This window comes from Physella acuta, unplaced genomic scaffold, assembly GCF_028476545.2.
Source record: "Physella acuta isolate Inbredline_101_S28 unplaced genomic scaffold, ASM2847654v3 ptg001655l, whole genome shotgun sequence".
NCBI classification, from domain to species: domain Eukaryota; kingdom Metazoa; phylum Mollusca; class Gastropoda; family Physidae; genus Physella; species Physella acuta.
Window position 1 is genome coordinate 75,165 of NW_026733169.1, and position 19,229 is coordinate 94,393.

At 29.6% G+C, this 19,229-nt stretch overlaps 1 protein-coding gene across 1 annotated transcript in view; it reads right to left on the reverse strand.

The window, feature by feature from the left end:
- Positions 1-779: 779 nt before the first annotated feature.
- Positions 780-19,229, reverse strand: part of LOC131929607 (alpha-catulin) — a 34,303-nt gene continuing 15,853 nt past the window's right edge. Inside the window, exons 10-16 of the mRNA XM_059285893.1 lie at positions 13,677-13,769; positions 11,004-11,189; positions 6,748-6,798; positions 5,151-5,411; positions 4,886-5,008; positions 4,722-4,805; positions 780-4,078 (exon numbers count right to left, since the gene is read on the reverse strand). Coding sequence (XP_059141876.1) covers positions 3,863-4,078; positions 4,722-4,805; positions 4,886-5,008; positions 5,151-5,411; positions 6,748-6,798; positions 11,004-11,189; positions 13,677-13,769 — 1,014 coding nt within the window. The 3' untranslated portion in view covers positions 780-3,862. The remainder of the gene's footprint in view (positions 4,079-4,721; positions 4,806-4,885; positions 5,009-5,150; positions 5,412-6,747; positions 6,799-11,003; positions 11,190-13,676; positions 13,770-19,229) is intronic.

Consider the following 19,229-nt stretch of genomic DNA (forward strand, 5'->3'; position numbering starts at 1 on the left):
CAAAAAAGTTTTAATAACAAGCTTTTATGTAATAATGCACTATAAAGAAAATAAATGATTTTCTTTAAATATACAATAATACACTACTATTTAAATAACTAAAAAGAAAAGCATGGATCACTTTATTATCTTTTGGATACCTTACTAATATTTAGGAAGAGACCTATGCCTTTCTTTATAGTTAGTTAAATAATAGTGTATTATTTTATATTTGAAGAAAATCATTTATTTTCTCCTTTTTAGTGCATTACTACATAAAAAGCTTGTTATTGAAACATTTTATAAGCATTTTTTTCAGTACTTTAAAATTTTCAATCTTTCATGACTAAACACCAAATCAACATAATGTCGTATAATAGTGTGCAATAATAGAAGGACACCCTACTAATTTGAGAAAATTTTAGTTAATTCATAAAATATTAATTAGCCATCCAATTAAGTCAAATTTTATGTCAGATTGCAGTGTTGCTGGGTCTTGACCCATGTGCAGAGAAATTGGTCAGTAAGAAGTGCTTGAAATTTTGTTCAGCTGTTTTGATCTAGACATGACGAGGAAGCAAGTTAAATAAAAGCTTGTAAAAAGAATCCATACTTAGTTAACATCTATTATAATAGATATTATAATTGCATTCAAAGTGATAAATTGTGAAGGATTATAATTATCCCTGAATAGAAAAAGCAACTGCTACATAACTTAGTTATAATGGCAACAGTAGTTTACACTTTTTAATTTTTTTTAATCATAAAGTGGTCACGGGGGGGGGGGGGGGGGGCTGCAGGTAGTCAATATTTGGGAGTGACACCAAATTGAAAAGTGTCATAAATAAAATTTATTGTCAAAACATTTTATCCAGTTAAACTAATAAAATAGAGCAATGTCAGCAGACCAAAATTACAAAATTATAGGAGGGAGATGGGGTGACACCCTCAGTTATCACATCACTGGTATTACAAAGTAAAAATTAAAATAGTTGTCTCAGTTTCAACAAAGTTTTAAGGAATTTCAGCAGATTAAAAAAAAGAAACAGCTACTTACAGTCAGTCTAAAATGAAACCAAATGTTTAACCAATATGTTTTGGAAACCAATTGATATTTTTATTTTATTTTCCACATTGTAAGCATACAATACAGTAGAACCTCCAAATAAAATAAACAATACATAATTATAATACAATTATGTTATGTATACTGTTTGCATGGTATAACAATTTTTATTTAACAGATTAAACGAAATGCAAATAAAACATTAAAAGAAAGAATATATCATTTAATTATTGGAATTAAAAAAAAAATTAACTAATGGCAGAATTTAAAATGTTATAGTTTATGACATATGTTCTTTTACTGAAACCTTATCTGAATAAAATAACTATAAATCAAGTGGGGTAATGAATCAACTATGGAATATAAACTTTAATCAATAATGAAAAGTTTCACATATTAAACATTGTTTTAAATATTTTGAACATAAACATTTGAATTAATTCATATATCTTTCTATAATCAGTTGTCACATTTAATATATGCTAAGTTAAACTATTTTTTTGTAACCAAACAGCATCTAGTTCCCCAACCTAAAAAGATGCTGTAGTACATCTTCCCCATCAATAACTAATAAACCATAAGCATATTCATTGACAAAGCTTTTTTGAGTTTCATGAGAAAATGTATTTAAAACCTTCAATTACAAGTGCTGTGTAAAGGATCATGCTAGATATTAAAGCCATACTAAGGCAGCATAATACATTTTTAAGTTTTCTATAAATGCTTGTTTTTCAAATACAATTACCTCTTTCTAAAAACAAGTAACAGAAAATCCTGTTATCTGTTTTTGTACAAACTTTTCATTATTTCATTAAATAACCCACAAAAAAAAAAAAACTCCAACTATTTAACAAAGTAATCTGGAATGTTGCAAGAAAAATGTTAACCTATACATTTGTTTTTAATACAACTGATTTTTATAATCCCTCACAACCAATGCTGGTGAGTGATAAAATGGTGGTGGGCTAAAGCAACATTTTTTCTCCAAAAGGTTTAGGTAAAATATTTTAGATCCTACTATCAGTATCAATTGGAGGTTCTACTGTAAAAGAAAAAGTTCCGTGGTACACAATATACATAAAATGCATAAATGTTTTCTTCTTCTAATGGGAAAGGGGGGGGGGGGGGGAAATAAACAGACGCAATGAAACCAGCACAGCCTGATTGTATTGGAAGTAAAATTAAATGTGAACACAATTTTGAAAAATAACACTTATTGGTTTTCAAGAGTGCACTTAAACAAATAAAATGCATGAGTATTATAAGTGGTATAGAGGGGATCAAAATAAAAGCAAAAAAAAAACTAATAAAAATAGCTTAATTAGCATAAAGAAGTTGAAATTATTATAAAATAACACAATGTATTTATTATATGTAGGAAACAGAAATGGACAAAAGTACAATTTAATCTAAGTAAAAAATAATTTTTTTATTGTACTTGTGATATTATTTAGCTGACTATTTAAATCACTTAAATAACAACTGATGGTTGTTCTTGAAAAAATGTTGAATCAGGAGATTTGAGATTCAAGAATTTAAAATATTAAATTGTATGATTTAAAGATGAAGCAGAAAAATATTAGCTCGAGGGATAGAATTGTCATCAGATGATTAACCAACCTTTTGTTATCTAAGACACAATTAAGCTTAAGCAAAGTGTTTGCTAATGGTCAATGATATTTTCAAATATACATCAAATTGTCAAATACCTTAACTTGCAGACCATAGACATTTCTACTGCTTCAGATAATGACTATATATATAAATCACATGGATCATGTTATTTATTTAGAAAACAATATACTTAAGTGTGCAAAATCTTTGATTCCCATAATTTTCGGCTTTTTATTTTTGTAACAATATCGTGGTTACTAAATACTCAACCAATATTTTCATTTTAAATATAACATAATATAATATCAAATGTTTACAAATGCATTGTAATAAATTAGTATAATTTCCTTAAATAATCCAATTTTGATAAAACTAAAAATCTTGTTCAAAATATTCAGACAAGAATTTTTTTTGTCATTAATGAATGGCAACAAAGTGATAAAATATTATTGTTATGAAAACCTTACAAATGTGTAAAGCTCAATCTTTAAATAAAACTAAATGATATAGTCTATTTTTTAAAAGTATAAATATTTAATAATCAGACCATTTAGAATTTGAGGCAAGAGTGAGTAATACCATTTAATTTTGCCTAAAGCTAGATTACAAAACACTTAGGACAAGGTATGCTAGTTAATTTTAAAATATTAATGATTACGCCAGTTTGAAGGATTAAAGGAACCTGTATACAACAACTAACATACTTTATTAATATGAATCAGCAAAAACATTGAATTTATAATAAAAATTGATGTGAGATTTCTTACTGGCGGAGATGTTAACTTTTTGTGTTTTTTACAAAAGTACTTTTTAAAATAAAAAGGTTCACTTTTTTACATGTCATTAAATTATTGTTTAGAAAAAATAAGTGGACAGGTGACTGTAATAAAAAAAACAAGATAGCTACCTGGCTGGGAAAAAAAAACAATGTAATTCTTGTATTCATATTTTAAGTTTGATTTAAAGGGAACACCCATGGATGAATTCTAAAACAGTTTTTTTAGAGTGCAGCTTTTTAAGAATGAAAAAAAAAAACTCAGAGAAATTTTGCTTTACTACAGGAGAAAAAATTCAACTTTTTACTGGATTAGTGGACATACCAAATACAAAAGTAATATAATACTGTGGAATATGGGTGCTCTAGACAATAAAAAAGAGACTAGTAAAATCACAATTAATTACAATCTAATCAGGTAATATCAATTAGCCTGTCTTGTCAAAGCTAGAGTAAGGTTTAGCTACAGTGTTATTTCTATACAGTCCTTCACCTTGACCACTGGACCTTCGTCCTTCTTGCCCTCCACTTCCAGAGAGGGACTCTGAATCACTTGAACGTAGTTCATACCTTTGACTTGGTGTCCATCTGGTAACCTGATTGCCAACACTTGGTGTGGGTGAACAACGGTAATCAATATTGTACTAGAAAGAATTTAAAAAGTCAATTTGCAGGATAAATACAGCAGTTTTAATTAACAATTATCAAACTTGGAACAATGGCTTATAACCGAATGGAAAATTATGTTTGTGTTATATAGCTAGTGTCAGCAAAGTTTAATAAATTAAATGAGAATTCTCGTCGCATTTCTGTTTAATAGATAAGATAATCCTGCAAATAAATTCACCTTTTTAAACTATTGGCAATATAAAATAGAAAATGGATTGTTGGAAAGTTTCTTGACTTTTTGTGTACAAATTTTGTCATCTGTGAAGAATTGGAGGCCAATTTCCCTCAAACAGTAAAAGCAAATTTTTGTAAGTAAGCAGAAAAATTACATCTCTAAATAAAGTAATGCTCGCTTATTGAACCTGATGGTCCATGGGGAAAGTGAAGTAGAGTTCAATTGTTTCTGTGCCCTCACATATGAAGGGATAGTGTAGTCAGCACTAAGGTTAGCCACCTTTGCTTTCCCTCACTAAAGTTAGGTACCCATCAGAGCTGGGTGGACTCAGGGATGTTCTAATGACTGAACCCGGATTGAACTTAGCCTTTTGGGTTAGCAGTCTAAAGCTCTACTGGTGGGCCATGCAGTCCCACATTAACAAATGCACAAGTGAATCTTACTTTTGTAGCACATATAAAACATGTTGTCACCACTTTTGCAACTATGTTCATTAAATTCTTGGTTTCTTGTATTGCACTGTCCACCTGAAATAAAAATACAATTTGATTTACTGAAAAACTTTAAGCAATAATTTTAAAAACTTTTTATAAGACACGAGACTAACTTTATTAAATGTTGCTGTTTTCCCAAATGTTGTTGATTTTAAAGTTGTTACCAACTGATGACAAGACACAGGAATTCTGTCTAAGTAGACTAAAAGTTCATCTTTTTGTGGGCAAGGTGGAACCTGGTAAATTGGTTATGAAAGAGAAAAAAATATAAATGATCTATAATTGAATGAAATGAAAGAATGCTGATATTTCAAGATGAAATGATAAATTTATAATGTAACAAAAGGATTTTTATATTATAATTGTTCTACTACTTACTCTTTGTGCAAAGTGTTGTATAGTGGAATAGAGTTTATTTCCTTCTTGTGCAAAAAACTGAGCTTGAACAAAAAGATCATGTGTAGTTCTTAAGGGACCTTCTCCCCTTGTAAATAGGTACATACTAAATGCCATACTTGACATGTTTTTAGCTCTTTTTACAACTGCATTGTCAGGCTCTTCCCATTTATCTGCTTCTGCTTCAGTTTCAGATGTAATTAGCTTCATCTCTAATCCCAGTTTAGCAATTTTAGCTTGCTCCTGAGAAATACCAACAGTATGATGGTGAAAAATCAAGCTTACAAGAAATTGGTAAATACACTTTTGTGTTAAAAAAAAGTTTTTAATGGGAAAAATTGTTGTAAAGTGCAAAAGAATGAGTTCAGTTATAAACAAACTTACTATTTAAAACATAGGAAAACTAACACCTCAAAGCATTCAGAATTAATATTCTAGATTCCAAATTTTGGAATTTCCATTATTTTGTGACGTTGTGTGATGAGGGGGAGGGGGGGGGGGGGGTTCCAGATGATGTGATGTCACTTTTTTGCATTATAAAAAGCAATGGTAGAAAACAAGTTTTAGTCGTTATTTCGTGTTTTAGAAACGGTTTTAATAAATTGTAATAGGAATTGATCAAAATACTCTATGACTCTATGTTGACTGAGTTCTGACAAGATTTTGGAAAAATATCAATGTTTTAAGAAAAATTCAGCAGCAATTTTGAGGGGAGTTGTAGGTTGAGGTGTGATGTCATTTTAGGGGAGGGGGGGGGGGGGGGGGGGAAAGCGGGCTGGTTTTTAGTGATGACATATGACGGAGGGGAGGTAAAAATCGTCCAAAAAATGTGACGTCATTTATGGATGACCCTTAAGATCAATTGACTATTAACTTTTATTTTTAACACTGTTCTAAAAATAAGTTAAAAAGATTATACAGTTCTAAGCGTTAATGAGATATCTAAAAAAAATATATAGTAACGGTTTCGACACAAAATTTTCTACAGTAAAATTGATTGGAATAATTAATCCTTGTAAAACTTGAAAGTAGTTGTTTAACGAGATTCAAACAAAATTGGAATTGGAGATTGTAAAGTGTAGTATAGGGCTTTGATTTTTTTCAATTATTGTTAATTAACTAAACTCTTGCTATCTAGAATATTAATAAAACCTTTGCTTAATTTAATTTCAAAGTATTTGGTTATAAAAATGTAACTTGTCTCTAAAACGTCACGATTCCTGCTACATTTTTATAAAATATGTATTTTGTCATATTAAGTTGGTTGTGGTTTTATGTGAGTGTGGGGATTGTGGCCTATAGAGATGTTATGTAATGTTACACAATGGGTTATGATTTGCTTAAAACAGGGAGTATGATATTACTACCCTTCTGTTAATTACCCCCCCCCCCCCCCCCCGGTCATTTTCCCAACATTTTCTATACATAAACACAGACAGGATTGAGTCAGTGAGGTCTATGGATACATACAGAGAGGATTGATTCAGTCAGGTCTATGGACACATACAGAGAGGATTGTGTCAGTGAGGTCTATGGAACAGAGAGGATTGAGCTAGTGAAGTCTATATTAAGCATATACCTCAGCATCCAATTTTGCTGGCCTTAAAGATCTAGATGTTGTTCCATGTTTCTGAAAAACAGTTTAAAATCAATAAAGTTAAAAAAAACTGTATAGCAAGTTGTATATGTTTTCAGCAATTTTAAAAATTTGTGACATTTTGTCATTTTCACAAAAAATCAAACATAAATTTGTATTCTAAAACAATAGCAAAATAATTAGCTTCATGTTCAATCTAGTATTTAAACAGTCAACTTGAAACAGTTTAAAATTATATTAAATTATTTAGTTAAGATTTCGCATACAGTATATCAAAGGCCATGCTTATGCAACTGGATGCACCAGGAAATGTATTATACATGATTTTAAGGATTTATTAAAAAGATAGAATTCTTAAAGCATGATGTTCAATGGTGCATCTAAATAAATTATCCATACAATTTCATGTAGTTGAACAAATATAAAAATAATGCTTACAAATTTTTTTCAAAGACATTATTAATTATTAGTAAAAAATGTTTTTAACAGAAATAAAAATTCCAAATTTTTTCAAACGATTCACTTATTTTAAGTTTTTTAAATGTTTCAACAACTGAAACATGTTTAAAAACAATTAGATCTTGTAGCCAAATTTTAGTTGTTTTTTTTAGAAAATGACTATCAGCTGAAAAATGTGGATTTTTGTTTTCAAAGGACAATTTTCCTTTAATTGAAAAAGTGAAGTCAAGTAAAAAAAAGTCATGAAATGTTACATCTCTGCTAGAGATAATTTTATAAAGAGCCATTCTGAAATAGTGATATAGGACTACATATTGCACAGCCTTGCAGCCTAAATTTCCCCCAATCCATATATTTACTAATAACCAAACAGCCAAACCACTACAAATGATATTAAAACATTTGGTCTACAGCACCCCACCTTTCCCCCATAAGAAGCCATAGACTAACTAACAATCCCCCTTTCCCGCCACTGAATTACAAAGTAAATGAGAGTGAATGGGACGCTTCTGTGAATTTGCAAAAAAACATCGATCCAGCTTGGGTGGGGAAAAGATTTTGGGGTAAACCCACTTCTGACTTTATCTAGACTTTTTAATATATGAAATTCATGTTCTAGATTCCAGACTTTTCTTGAACTCTGGTCTTGGCACTTAGAGATTTTACTAAAATTGGTCTTCAAATAAATCTGCCTTTTAATTTTTGTCAAAACTGAAAACATAGGTTAAAAAAAGATTTCCAATGTTTTCTAAAAAATTAAGTAGGGTGGATTTCTGTAAAAAAAAAGAGGAAAAGGTTACATCTTTGTATTGAAACATGCACAGATTTTGTAAGTTATCTGAAAAATTTCAAGAAATGTTTTTGAATTATTTTAATTTAAAAAAAGACCACTACAGTAAAAATAATATTGTAGAGAATTTTTAAAGCTTAAGTCAGTTATCAAAAATATAAGTTTCACTGCAAGTAAAAGAGTGGTTTAAGTCACTGATGTTTATATGATTTTGAATATTATAAAAGATTTTGTTCAGTTCTCACCATTTAAATATTTTGGCAAAATACTTTTCAGAGTTAGCTATAAGAATTGAGCTTACTAAAATATAAAGTTACACATGACGTTGATGTAGGTGAAAAATGTCATTTTAATGCTACATTATTGCATAATTTTTAAAAAAAAGGCCCATCAAATAAGTTTAGATTCCCGTAAAAATTTTGCTTAAAATGTAGAAATAGCATCATAATTTTAAAGCAAAATAATTTTCTTTGTTTAAAAATATAGATGACAACTATCATGTAAAATATTTAATCAACATGACATGTTTCTGTAATGTCTGTAACCTTTATGAATTTAGTTAAACTAAACATTGTGGTATATCACATTGGTATTAATTTAAATTAATTGCAAAAGGAAAATGACTGTATTATGTTCAAATTGGATTACAGATATTTGTTTAGTCTTATTTTGTATGATTAAGTCTGATATAGAAAAGTCACAACGACCAATAAATAATTGGCTGAGAAAATTTTCATCCGACTATAATATAAGCATGTGGATAATATTATATGTTTAGAAAGATGATAAGGTTAAAAAAAACATTCACAATACCAGAGTGGATTATTAAAATAAAACAGGCAGTTGTAGATAAAAATACTTTTAAACTGTAATTAATGAAACTTGGAGCTCCATTTAATTATAATTTTGACATATTGATTATATTTACCGAATTACCGGTATCCCTAATTACTGCATGATACTTAAGATAAACCATTTAAATGAAAATTGTATAAGTTGTAAAGAAATAAATGGTGATTCATAAAAAGCCAGACTTAACTGACAAGTAAATTGTAAATTTCTACACAAAAAAACCTAAATAGTTACAAATCAAATTAAAATGATTGATGTTCCAAAGAAACTCGGCTGCGAAAAAAAAAAAAAAAAAAAAAAAAACTACAAAGAGATAATTCAATTAAGTTGGAGAGTAAAAAACAATATTTGTGCCACTATTTGTTAAGATAGATGCATTTCATTACTGATATGAGTAAATATTTTGTTACTTGTTATTATAAAAATGTAGTGGTTATTTAAAAAAAAATATAAATTCTTGTATTACAGTTTGGGGGTTTGCAAATATACTCATTTTCATTATTATTTTACATTTAAAAATGTAGTAAATCAATCTAATCACAAAAAATGAGGTATAAAAATATTTTATAATTTATTTTAAAAAATGGGTAATAAGATTTGCATATTAACAGGTCATCAAACAGAAGCAGGAAAAAGTTAAGCATAAAACAAATAGTAGAGAACTTCCAGATAACTTTTGAACTAACAATAAGTAGGTGCAAAGTACACAGAAATTGACCAAATTGCAAATAATAATAGTAATGCCTTCAAAATACAGTCAGATTAAAACATAAAACATCTGAAACATAGATTTGAACTAAATCGTCTGTCCTACTCACAGGTGGAGTTTGAACCTAAATAAGAGAAAAAATATCAAAAGTCAGCATTGAATGAATGGACTCATATTTTAGAACAATTAATCCCAAATTGATTGGCAGAATTTTGTTGCAACCATGAATCTGAAAAATTTAGTTTCTAGTTACAAGATTAACCTACAACAATGTTATGGCAGAACTAGAAATAAGATATTAACAATAATCTGACTTATAGAACTTTCTTTTTATAATAACTTGATATAAGCTGATAACTGTACTCTAAATCTTTCAATAACAAAAAAGAGCTAGATATAAAAATAACATCAAAGATGTAATGAGAAACTATATAATGCTAATTAATATAAGCAAAACATTTAAAATTTAGATGTAACATCAACAATCCAAAATATGTTGTACCTCCCAAGGTATCTGTCATACACAAGAAATGAAAAGTATTAGTTGGCTTGTGAAAATAATGGTTTTATTTTTAATCATGCTTAAATTTCTATTTTAAGAAAATTATTATTTCCTCCAATTTTCCAGATGAACTACAACTAGCAAACACATTACGAACATGTTGAAACTACAAATAACAAACATTACATTATTGCTATCAGTAGAATAACCACAGAATATAAAAAAATAATTGCATTAAATATATCAACAGGATTTTAATACCAACAATAAACATACAGGGTATATAATAAGAAGCTATAAAAAGCACTAATATTAGAAAATATAACAAACTTTACTTCCTAGAGATCTAATAATGAAATCTCTGTTACACACTTTTGTGAAGAATGCTTTTACTATTAAATCTATTTTTAAAAATATTGCTGTGCATTTAAAGCTCATTTTATAGGTTTCTTATACACTAGCCGTCGGTACCCGTTACACGTGAATTATAGGCCTATATATTTTTAATGTTATACATGTTTGAGAAAAATATTTTATAAAATAGTTATTGATCAAAATGCAATGTGCTTTACTACACGTTGAACAATATTAGTGACAATGCAAAGAAATAACTAAATAGCTAAAAATCCGACACATTTAAAATAACATAGGCTACCAATACATATTAGAAAAATTAAAACCAAATTATAGGCTATACATTATTAGACAACAAACACCATATTAAATCCACACACTGATTAAGAGACTTAAATGATTCCGCTGAAAACCCGGCTATTCCTTGGTCATTATGTTGTTTTTTTAAAGTAATTTTATTAGTTTGACAGAGAAAATAGTATTTATTTCATAGCGTACGTCTTGATACGTAGATTAATAGAATCTAGCTCTAAATCAAATTTGAATGAAATAGTTCATTTCTTTGTACTTACTCCAGGTCGTGGTAGAGACAAATACACAAGTTTGTCCCCTCTGCCTTGACAAATGTCATTCACTTCTTTAACCAGGATGGATAGGTCATTAATTTGTGCCTCCCAAGCATCACTAAAAACTTCTAGGTTCTCTCTTGCTATCTTTGATTCAGAATGCTGGGCAAGAGTGTGGGCTGCATATAGAATCTGTTTTTTTTTAAAGAAAATGTAAAACATATAAAACATAAAATAAAAAAAAACATAATTTAACTTAGCTCTAGAAAAACAAAAACTTTCATTTGATAGGACATAATTCAACCTATTTTAAACCTTTAATAATACATTTTCACATTTTATAAAAACTTGTGTTTATTTTGCTAACATTACTAAGAATCAATACATTCAAGACTATTACAGTACTAGCTGTCCCAGCCAGGCCCTGCACTAACCTTTGTGAAAAACGTATCTGTAAAGGATCATAACTTGTGTGTTTATTAAGCAGAAAATACTGAGCACGGCTCTAAACAGCTAACTCTAAGCCTTAACATAATAACAAACACTAACACAAAAATTGAATATATATCATAACTACAACCCTCACCACATTCTTAACCTGAAACATATACATATAATCTCTACTTCATTTGTTTCTAATTTCTTGGGCACAAACACAAAAAGATTTCGATAATTCTTAAAAATCTATACTTGTTTGAAAAATATATTTTATAATAGTAATTGGTCAAAACGCAATGTGCTTTACTACTTGTTGAAAGATATTTGTGACAAAGCAAAGAAAGTACTAAATAGATAAAAATCAATGTGTTCTGACAAAGTATCAAGTTATTTTCTTTTCTCTAAAACAAAACCAATATCTACACATCAATTTTAATCTAAGCCTAAATCATTGAACCAGAACTGGAAATTTATCTGAAAGTAAAATTTAACCAGAAACGAAATTAAACAGAAAATTGAACTCTATCTTGAACAACCATTTTAACCAGCTCCGGAAATTAAACCAGAATATAAATTTTAACTAGAAACAAAATCTTACCCGAAATGGAACTTTATCTGGAACTGAAAATTTAACAGAAATCTGAACCTTAACCTAAACTTTTTTTGGAACAAGCATTTTAACCTGATTCAGAAATTTAAACTGAAATAAAAATTTAGCCAGAAATAATATTTCAACTGAATTAGAAATTCAAAAACGGAAACAGAAATTCATCAGGGTTCTGAAATTTTTCCAGAAACAAGCATTTTATCTGGAAACAGAAATTTCAACGGAAACGTAACTTAACAGGCAATGCAAAGTTAACTGGAAACGGAAATTTAACCAAAATCAAAACTTTATGACAAAATAAATTTAACTGCAAACAAAAATTAACTAAGAACAGACATTCTAACCTGATCTGGAAATTTAACCAGAAATAAACCTCTGAGTAATAATAACCCTAACCTTTAACCTAAACCTAACTATGTATTTTACTTTTGCTGTATTTTTTTGTATATCTACATACACTTCTAATATTAAATATATAATTTAGGCGTTAAATTTATTTTGTGCTTCAATGATCAATGAAGACATAAGTATTGTGTATTCTTTTATTTTTTTTACAATCACTTTGTTTTGTATAAATCCGGTAGTTTAAATTTATTTTTATTAACGTTTCATTTTGATATTTTCATTCTCTTAGTATGCTTCTACATTCAAATATACCTTTATTTTTATTTTCGTATTAAAATAAAATTTAGTGTATACATTTAATACATCCAACATCTAATTTTCAACACAAGTCCTTATCTTTTAAGTTCTCCGTATATTGCTGATCTAATAGCCTCAGAAAATATGCATTGACAGACAGAGAGTTAAGTGCTTACATGGGCTATTATATATAAGAATTTTGAGCTTCATTACTGGCGTACATTTTTCTTTCTATTAAAGCTTAAGGAAAAATGATCCATCCATCCATCCCATCCCATCCATCCCACCCACCCACCCACCCAAACCCACCCACCCACCCAAACCCATGTACGGTATATAAAAATAAAAGTCGATTTTTGTTTGACACCGTTCATCTGATAGCCATGAGACTTTGGGGAGTTGAATAGAACACTCTGGGGAAGGGTTCTGTAAAAAAAAAATCAGTTTTAATTTCCCAAGGGCGGCGCCACGGGAGGGTGCGATTTTCCTCTGTGACGGTATATAAAAATAAAAGACGATTGCGGTTCGACACAGTTTATCCGGGTGCTATAAAACTTTAGGGAGTTGATGAATACTCCTGTAAAAGTTTCTGGAGTGGAGGAGTGGGGGGTGGGTGGTGGTGGTGGGAGGGGGATTTAATTTTGCCAGGGTGGCCCCCTGGCAGGATGCGATTTACGCCCTGGTCTTTCCCGTGAGCGCTATGGCGAATACATTCTGTCTCAACAGTGCGACAGACAATGGATAGGATGAGGCATTACAAATTCTCAATAAAATTGAAATTTGGTAGGGTGCGATTTGGTTGCAAACAAAAATTTCAGTTTCGGCCCCCAAGCTCAGGCATTGTTTACATTTAAATAACTCACTTTTAGAAAACAAGGTCACGCATCTAAGAATATAGGATTGGTATATTTCGTCGGACTTTCTTCTATTCCCGCGGCGACGCGCGGAGACGGGTACACTAGTACTAAATAATGATGCAAAGACAAACTTACCAATGGACCTAAACAATGTAGAAATGATTCATTGTGTTCAGCTGTTATTATTAATGGCTCTGTACTTGCCATATGTCTGAACAGCTTACAAACCTGCAACATTTTCATTCAAATTTAATTTGTATGTTTCTATTAAGTTTTAAGCTTTTGTACATTTACTATATGTTAAAAAAAAATGCAATTAAAAGTTCTACAGTATATACTTAATTATATTTAAAAAATAACAGCATCCAGTCTTCAGCAAAGCCATCTGTTTCTCTTGAGTAACTAATTTGTGATTGCTTTAATTACAAATAACACATTTTCTAGTCTAGGACCTTGATGACATTGTCACAAAATAACATAAATCATTAACTCTGGTCTAATACAAGAACTTGAATATAACAATATGTGTGACTAATTAGTTATTTTAGTAGAAATAATGAAAGTGGCTTTTAACTCAGGCAGCTTTCTACAAACTTTTAAATCTAATTGAGCACAATACATGAACTATGGCCAGAGGAGCTGATGAAGTGTGTGCCTTTTATGTGGGAGCTGTTTCACTTTTGGTAAACTCAGACACTCAAGATTATAATTTAAGATTATCTAAGGCACCATGGTATTTCTTTTTATCCACCAATTTTTATAGTCAGTGCTGGCCACACAACGACCCCCCCCCCCCCCCACCCCCATTTTAAACATGGTTCAAGACAACTTTGTTTTTAAGTCGAACAAAACATATTTTTCCTTCTTAAAATACACTGGAATGAACACACATTTGTGTGTGCTTTCTTTAAAACAGGAAAAAGAAGGGAACATTTATCACAAACTAGATTCTAACTGTTGGTCACAGGTCTATGTTTAAAAAATGTTAGTGTTAGGCTTGAAACAAAGTAAAGTGATTTTAAAAGATAATACAAACAATAACATAACTTATATAAGTTCCAATAATAAAACCTTTCTGATTGCAATTGAAAATGATTATGAGTTTTTATATTCAATATTTTATAAATGAACTAGAGCTATCAGTAAATAAAGCATATAAAAACTAAAAAGCTTGTTGACAGAAGACATCAGAACATTGTCCAGCAAAAGTTTTATATTAACGCTCAATTGTGCATCATTTGAAAAAAGTTTTTAAAATTTTGAATATTTAATACTTGGAAAAAAACCTCAAAAGTTCAAAAGAAATAAAATGATAAAATTTTAGTTTACATTAATATTTGCTTTTTAAATTATTTTAGGGTCTGTTTAAAATGTTATGTTTATGGCTACCAATTTTAAAATAAGACACTTTTTATTAATGGGCTAGTTTTTTTAATGTGAAATATTAGTAAGAATACAGTAGCTGTGTTAAGGTATGAAAGGTGAAAAGCACAGTAGCAATCTCAAACAAAAAAAGCAAACTGCTAAGAACTCTCCCAAATAAATCATCTTCTTGTGCCAGAGGTGTAACTAGCCTATGGTTGTTAAAGCTTTGGCCATAAAAGCCTTTGCTACTAATGATAGTTTTAGCTTTTTAGCCTTTGCTACTAATGATAGTTTTAGCTTTTTCGGGTTTTAATTATCTTAAATATGGCTATAATACATAAAAAACGATTCATATTTTTAAATGCTTAAACAACGATTATATCTAATTTGTCTCACTGGAAAACATCATAGTGCCGTAATTAGATACAAGATGGTGTTTAAAAATATTACCATATAATATTCATATGGTTTTGCAGTGCTTCTGAATAATTTATACGTCAAAAAATTATTTGATAATGAGAAGGTTACACATTATAAGCCGCAAAGAGAAGTTACTGATGGAAATGTTATACTTTTATCAATGATAAAATTAATTATTTTTTATGACAAAAATATATGTGAAACAAGTTTTTATAATACAAATATACTTTTAAAATGTAAGTTGCAGGTAATGTTTTACAAAATACACCTCTGGCAACTGTTAATCTACAGTGATTATGTGTGGCATTGCTTACGCATAAGAATGATTCAATTTATGAATTTAAAAATGCACTGTTTCTATCACATCCTGTTAAATAATTTGTGTCTGGAAAGTTTAGCTCAAATTTTATATGATGAAAGCACTTTAAGAATCAACTGAGTTAATGAATGTCTCTTACCATCAGTTATTTATCACTGGACACCTCACATATATTACTGTACAGATCAATTCAATCAGTTAACGTACAAATATTTATGTATACATAAATAAATAATAGCACACAATGTTTAACACCAAGAAAATAAATTTTAGAACTTTTGGACAGCATGCACTAGTTCTTTTATAGATATTTTTCTGTTCTATAAATTAGCTTTTTATAATTCAATTTGAGGTAAGTGTGTATTATATAGTCCTTTAGAGTTGTTTACATCTTTTAATTGTTCAGGTCTATTAAAATTTTCATATATTTCAACTAATTTCTGTATTACCTACAGAAGACAAAGTGTAAATATTGTCAGCTTAATCCACATTATAAAATAAGTGCCAGCTGTTCTAATGTACTCCAGTATTTAACTTTTAGAACTACCTATAGTGAGTTCAATAAGTGTAGTCAGCCAATAGTTAAATAGCAAATATTTTGCTCACCTCAACATTGTGTTGCTTTATCATAAGATGTTCAAAACTCCTAATAAAAGTTGTCACTGCCCCCCACCCCCCAAAACAAAAAAAGGTAGTAGGGTCATTGTAAGTTCACATTTTGAAATCAGCAATACTATAGAGCATACCTCAAAGTGTGACATATTGCTGTTTGAGATTGCCAGTGATATAATTCCTCCCTCCCCTTCAACTTAGCATTATCACATACGTAGGCTACTCTAGGTCACTGTAAATTCACAAAAGCTTAGAAATCTGCAACCGTTGCTACAAGGGGGGGGGGGGGGGGGGTGTTTAGTCTAACGTTCTGAAATTAAATTTGAAGCAGCAGGAAATGGTGACGGGGATGGGGGGCTACTATATATGCAAGATTAACGATAAAGAAACCAGGCTGAGGAGATGTATATTTTCTTTATGGAATGGCAAGATTTTAGAATACGTTTTTCCCCATTTTATTTATGTGAATGTGTGTCAGATGTGCATTTTATAAATAATAGTTTACACCTGTAAAATATAGCCTGCTAAAATATACTGTATATTGAAAGAAGACTGGCATTCAAACTTTTTGAAATAAATTTGATTCTCTATTTACCAAAACCAAGTTTTAGATCTAAGTTCCACTAAGAAAACAAAAGTAGCGGGCAAGATAAATGCTCTCACACCAACGTTAATTGATTCTAGGCTTTCACAATTGTGAACATTTTATAAACATTGTTTCATTAAACTTTCCTACTTGTTTCAAGTGACATCATTTTCTTTACTAGTGATACCTTTGTGTTAATTGTGAAAAGGATCATTATTGGTAAAATGGGGTTCCTCTGGAGTCATGATAATAAAAATGATTTCTAGAATGCCAAACATTTTCTGGGAAGTAAAAAAAAATTGCTTCTCAAATCTGAAATTCCATGATATCCCAGTAAAGTGGCACCACTGCTAACGCTACTACTTATTATTTAATCAATAAATTGAAAAATAAACTTCAAATTAAAACTAGTTTATCAAGCTTTTCTGACAATAATCAAACTGAACAATAAAACAAATAAAGCAGGAGTGATCTTCCCTAAACTTTCTCATATTTTCTTATATAGCACTACTAGGATGGAAAATCGGGATAGAGACATGATTTTTAATTAATTTTTAATTACTAACGCTTTTTAAAATGGAATAGAATCTTGTAGGAAAAGAATTGTGCATCTAGTAAACAGCAAACAATGTGTGTATAATCTGGCATAATAGTAGTATAAATTCATATGCTTTTTTTGAAAAATTGGAAATAGCGTAAAGTACTACTTCTGGTCAAAGGAAATTACTCAAAATTTTAAAGAAAGCAGAGAACTAGATCTTATACTTATATGTGAAATTTCATTTATCTATCTGAAACAGTACTCAAGTTATAGGCTTTTGAAAAACCAATAAGCTCCACTTCCGGCTACCGGAAATAGCTGATACGTCAATACCTAACATACATTTGATATAATACTTATATATGAAAATTCATCAACCTAGCTGTAACTGTACTCAAGTTATCGTTTTCACAGACATACATACATACACACAGACACAATAGCAAAACGAAGTTTTTCCAACTAAGCGAGGTGTAAAAGGTCGAGATTTGTGAAAATCTTGATTTTAAATTGTGCACGATTACAATACTTCCTCTATACTTCATATCAATAAAATTAAAAATGGAATGTTTTTAACATAGGAGCAGCAGCACATGCAATGAAACTATTTTATAATCTCAAATTTCATTGAGATTCACAAAAGGCAAATCTTGTCAGAGTATACCCTACATGTAAAAAATAATATGTGATTTCCTCATCACTGTGTTATATAAATATTTTGAGGCTTTGAAACTATCATTTGGGTTCTTCAATTTCATATACACTTTGATATGATGGTTATTTGGGTTATGGGCAAGCTAACAATAAATTATAATAATCTGGGATGTAATTAATTCCAATAACAAGCATGTCCTCTTTCATTTAGACCTAAAGCTAACATTTACATTAAGATTAATGTAATGTTTAGAAATGCTAATGATGGTTGTTAAGATAGTAGTCCTACATCACCAGGTAAGGATTGATGTATTTATAAAAGTTTCTACATATTACTCTTGATAGTAAGCATTAATATGCAGTCACTTTCAATTACCCTAGAACAGCTGTTTCCAAATATAAAATGCCTAGCAACGCCCCATATTTACATTGATAAATAAATATATATAATGGCCAATGAGGTCAATGTCAAGAGCTTAAAAAAATTATGTATATATATGTATATATTTGTATGTATATACATGTATATATATATATATATATATATATATATATATATATATATATATATATATATATATATATATATATATAGCGGGACACACTAGTGGCTCAATTTTTAGTCCTAAAGAAATGTTTGAAAAATTCAAGAGCATTGGAAAACACATTTGAGCACTGTTCTATTATATGTGAAGAGGTAATAGTAATAGACTATTAAGTATTGTTTCTTCCAGGCATCCCCACCCCCCCCCCCCCGCGAACTAGATGGAATTTATATAGAAAACATATACTGTAACTAGTGTCTGCTCCTCCCCCAAATTGTAGACTGCCCCCCCCCCCCGAAAATATCAAGTGCCCCCCACCAGAGAAAAAAGTCTGGAAGAAACACTGTGAGCATATAAAATGAATCTGACTTTGAAGCATAACTGCAAAGTAAATAAATATAAATGTATGTAAGAAAGTTAATGAAATTATTTTTCATAACAAATTAATTAGGACATTAAAAAGCAATAACAATAATAATTAAATGAAGATGTGCATGAATGTTAAATATAATGTATACTGATATCCTAAGGTGCAAAGAATGTATAATAAATTGTACCCTAGTGTATGTGGAATAGTGGGGGCAAAATGTTAGTATGTTTTTGCAAGTCTTTTATTTTATAATCTCAATGACGGACTCTTGGTTAA